Below are 5,000 nucleotides of genomic sequence, written 5' to 3' on the forward strand. Positions count from 1 at the left end.
GAATTAAAACGAAAACTTCTTAGGAAGATTCCCTGCAGCTCTCAGATACCCGGAAAGGACAGAAAAAGATTGATACCACTCTCCAGCGTCTAAAACTCGCTACTGATAGCCCTTGCCGGCGGAGGGTTCCATTAGTAGCGTTTTATTGAAATGATGATATGAAAATGTTAAGCAAGAGGACCCTTTGTCGAACGGATGGCAACGGAGAGAGAGAGAGAGAGAGAGAGAGAGAGAGAGAGAGAGAGAGATTCATAACTCAAATGTACTCTTTCGATTAAACGACTGCGATTGTAAAAAGGGATACTCTCTCTCTCTCTCTCTCTCTCTCTCTCTCTCTCTCTCTCTCTCTCTCTCTCCCCGTCGTATCACTACACAGCCAGCTGTCATCCCTCCGAGAATTTGCAAGTCAAGTGTTTATTGAGGCTGGACACACTGTACTGGCTTCGTTGGACATCGACTCTGAATGATGTTTACACCAAAGAGAAAAATGTCCTGCGATGTATTATAGCGTTTCTTTGTATAGGAGGGGAGTTGTGCATTAGATGTAAATGCATACTGTGGCTTAAAGCTTACTACTAGGTACGATTTGGTTCTGGATGATGGTTGCTTTTTATAATGAAGGTTCGTGAGGTTTTGTGTGACCTGAACGTCCTTATCGATTGGCTTATCTGAGAAAATTTAGACATTAAGAAAATGGCCATAAATTGTGTATTATCTTATGTAAGGTTTTCAGAAAAGTAAATTTTATTGGAAATAGACGTCTTTCGAACAACAGACGTTCGAATGCGTTGGCGGGTGTGCTCCTGCACTCACAGGTTGTTCGTATGTATACATTAAAATATCAGTACCCCATGATGTCCCATATACGGAGATAATCACGTAAGACCAAAGAGTTGTTTTGTCTTCTTTGTCATCAAGCTGCTTCCAGTCAGGCCTATGGAAATGGATGCTGATTTTGCCTCAAGCGTATACTTCACTGACAAGGAAAGGAATCATGTTGGTCAGTTAGCAAATTTACAATAAATTATCAACTTAAAAAAAAAAAACAGAACCCCTCGGGAGTTATGTAGGGCCTGTTCCCTAACATTTCTTAGATGAATTTTGTGATCAGTATATTTATCATTCTTTTGTTTCTGCCAAGGGCATTTAAATGCCACCGTCGAGATGAAAAGGGAATTGCTCTGCTATTGCTCAGGAATCGATGGATTTTTCTTCTTCCTCCTCTTCTCCCTTTGGACCTAAATGTCAACGGCTAAATTTTACACTTCTATTCATGCGCCGATGCTTCCTGCTCTTTCTTCAACTTCCAGTTATGTCTTGCTTCCTTGTATTTCTTTTCTTTTGTTCCTTATTGCTGCTGTTGTCTTTTTGTCTTTATTTTTTTTTTCACTTCTTTTGCAATCGATTTCCTTTATTGCCTCTGCTGCTTTACGAATTAGACTTGTACATATTTAACTACTAAATAGTTCTTTGTATCTGTATTCATTTTCTTAACATTATCTTGGTATGAAATTCCCTTGTCCCTGCGTGTCACAATTACACTTTCCCATCCTCATACTATATCATTTTCATTTCGTGTGCCTCCAAAAATTTACTTTTTTTCCCTTTTCATTTTCTCCCAAACCCATACACATTCGCTTTTCTTGTCTCTTACTTACATTCTACCTCTTTTTCTTTTTACTTCTGTCCATAACCATGATATCGACCCGAAAAGCAGACATCAGAATTAATAGTCTCGGTTTCTCTTGGCATATAATTTACCGTCCTGTTTAACTGACATTTTATTACTAGATTTTCTTTTTTCTTTTCAGCTTCATCAAAAAACTTGTATATATGTCAGTGCTTTGGAAGCGTGAGTGTTCTGTGAAGACGATACGTGGAAATAGTTAATTAGAAATTTTATTGATTCATTTATTTATATAATTTAATTACTAAATTGAACCGAGATAGAATCTGTGACGATGACAGACACCGTCTACCATACTCCGCTTTGCCTGAGATGGCGGTGAGGAAATGAAAGATATTTTTTTTTTTTCTACAGTCGATTTTTAATTTAATCCAAACGGAAAACAGACGTAAGGGAGATACTATTCCGTGTCATCCGTGACATAATTGTGTTTAAAGAGCGAGCATTGCAAGGCATAACGAGGAAAAGGAATCTTGGCTCGAAGTTTGCGGAATGTCAACCTGCAATTTATCGATTCCTCTTGGGGTGAGAAGTCTTGGGTATGCCATTGTCGTTAGAATGAGCTTGATTTCACATGAAAATTTCACGTTATACTACCGGCTTACCTGCCACGCTTCATTTAATATTGTTCTTGTCGTCTATTAATGAAATATGTTGCCTTTTAATTCATTGGTTGAATATTTTTATGTTGAGACATAGTAATACTGGAACGCTGAGTTTGTATCGTGTGGATATATGTTGCACGCAGAAAATTTCAATTATTGTTACACAATTATTACTTATATATATATATATATATATATATATATATATATATATATATATAATATATATATATATATATATATATATATATATTCCTCTATGTAGAGTGGTAACTAGATAACCTTCACCAGAATAATTCCAGAGGTCTATGGACAAGGATAGTTTAACGTAGACTTGGGCCATCCCGTCAAAGAGTGTATATATATATATATATATATATATATATATATATATATATATATATATATATATATATATATATATATATATATATATATGAGTGTGTGTGTGTGTGTGTGTATTATATATATTTCATAAAAACTGATAATGAAAAGGGAATAAACTGTTGTCTATTAAAGTAAATGAGCTGAATGCAGGGATCAGAAATGAACGAGGCTAGAAACCATCTCATTTGGAAGGCAGGTATGGAAGTAGCTATTCTTAGTTCAAGAATGACATTGATAGTCATTTATTGACATCACCCGTTATGTGCGATTGAGTAAGAGAGAGAGAGAGAGAGAGAGAGAGAGAGAGAGAGAGAGAGACTGAAGCGGTGAGGAATTCTCAACATATAATTTAACATTAAAGCCATTTGTTATGTTTGTTATTTTCATTCCGTTAGGAATAGTGAATTGTTTAAGGAGGAAATCAGATTTCTCTTGGTATATCAATTAATTAAGATAATAGATTATTTTCTTTTGTTTTCTAGATATTTTACGCTACGAGTAATCAATGTGGATTTGTGGCCTAATTTAGTTAAGGAATTAGCTTCTTACTGCCTTCTTATTCGAACAACCTCACTAAAATACGTTTTATTTTGTCACTTTTCAGATAGTCGAACGAGCACAGGTAAGAGACCAAATATTTTTTCGGTAATGTACTTTACTTCAGACTTGACTAAAACAAGTGCCAAGTGTTTTAGTTCATTTAATCAACGTTTAAGTGAGCTGCATTCACAAGGAAACTTGGCGGGTATTTTAATTTAGATTTTTTGAAATTCCCTGTGATTGTTTGGTAAGTAAATTTAATTTTATTGCAACTTAATATATTGTTTGAACTTCATTGACTTATAAATTGAAATTTTTTATGATTGTTTGGTAAGTAAATTTTGTTTTATTGAAATTTATTATGTTTCTTTTGTAATTTCATACTTTTTTTATATACTTACAGACATATGTGAATATGTTAGCCATTTCCAGTATGAAACATATGTGCACATACATAATATATACATAAGTTAATCGATGCCCCCTAGAAAACATACATACATTTATACATTCATACATACATGCATACACACATGTCTAAGTCCATACGCTCATATGAATGTATATAGAAACTTGATGGTAAATATATCAGCACCACTCACATTTCCGAAACGATCTCATAGCAAGGAATGGCTATGGAAGCCTTAAAATTACTCACCGTTTCGTCACAATCCAGGGTTGCAAACTCACCGTCTTACAGAAATGAAACGTAGTTAATGCAGATCATTGAAAGCTATTGTAAGGTTAGAAAACAATCGTGATTTTGCTCTCATTTTTTAAATCAACTTTATGAATAATACGAACCCGGGATCCTCCTAGCTTGTGTCCGGTCAACGAACTTTAAGAAATATATAATATATTAGAATAATATATATTATAGTATATATATATATATAGATATATTGATATTGGATTAACCAAATGTTTAGGAATAATTAACACCCAAGGGAAATATTTTAAGCGTCGTTAGTTATCTTTAGGCAATAGCGAATTCAGTATTGTGGTATATACATGCCTTAATATTTAGAATATGAAAAGTCACGTTGGGGATTGACAAATATATATATATTATATATAATATATATATATATATATATATATATATATATATATATATATATATCATGCAGTAGTATATCCTTTGTATGCAATGTAACCGTTTGCAAACCGTGTCCATTGTTTCCGTGAAGAATTCATATAATGCACCATTTTCACTCACATGTGTTATATCCCGCTGAGATCGACAGTTGATACAACACGTCACGTAATGGACACGTTCGTTATTCCGTGACATGGAATTTCATTGACATTTTAGGAAAAGTCGCATGTAAGCGACGGCTATTTCTAACCAAATACACAATGTAATCTCGATATCAAATAGTGAACATATAACATCAAAATGTCAATATCTTCAATCCTTTTTCTTCCTTTTTTTTATTTTTTGCTATGTATGTTTTAAATTTTTTACTTGTATTTATCTCTTTAAAAAGTGCGAAGAGAACATGGTTATTGTTTTTATTGCTCTCTCTCTCTCTCTCTCTCTCTCTCTCTCTCTCTCTCTCTCTCTCTCTCTCTCTCTCTCTCTCAGTTATTTTCCTCTACCTTCTTCTCTTTCAAAGGAATACTCAAAAAATGCATAATTTCTGTATTTGAATCATTGTTGAATAAATGAAAAAAAAGTAAGCAGTATGCATACAAATGTGTGCAAAGGGGTCGAAGAACATAATTAATGAATTGTAAGCCATTAACACTTGACAAAATAATTTCCACTGAACTTTTCA

At 33.7% G+C, this 5,000-nt stretch overlaps 1 protein-coding gene across 1 annotated transcript in view; it reads left to right on the forward strand.

Moving 5' to 3' along the window:
* LOC135225664 (neural-cadherin-like) overlaps positions 1–5,000 on the forward strand; it is a 404,534-nt gene that overhangs the window by 222,698 nt on the left and 176,836 nt on the right. Inside the window, exon 2 of the mRNA XM_064265004.1 lies at positions 3,284–3,301. Within this exon, the coding sequence (XP_064121074.1) occupies positions 3,284–3,301 (18 nt within the window). The remainder of the gene's footprint in view (positions 1–3,283; positions 3,302–5,000) is intronic.

The sequence above is a fragment of the Macrobrachium nipponense genome, chromosome 13 (assembly GCF_015104395.2).
Source record: "Macrobrachium nipponense isolate FS-2020 chromosome 13, ASM1510439v2, whole genome shotgun sequence".
Taxonomy (NCBI): domain Eukaryota; kingdom Metazoa; phylum Arthropoda; class Malacostraca; order Decapoda; family Palaemonidae; genus Macrobrachium; species Macrobrachium nipponense.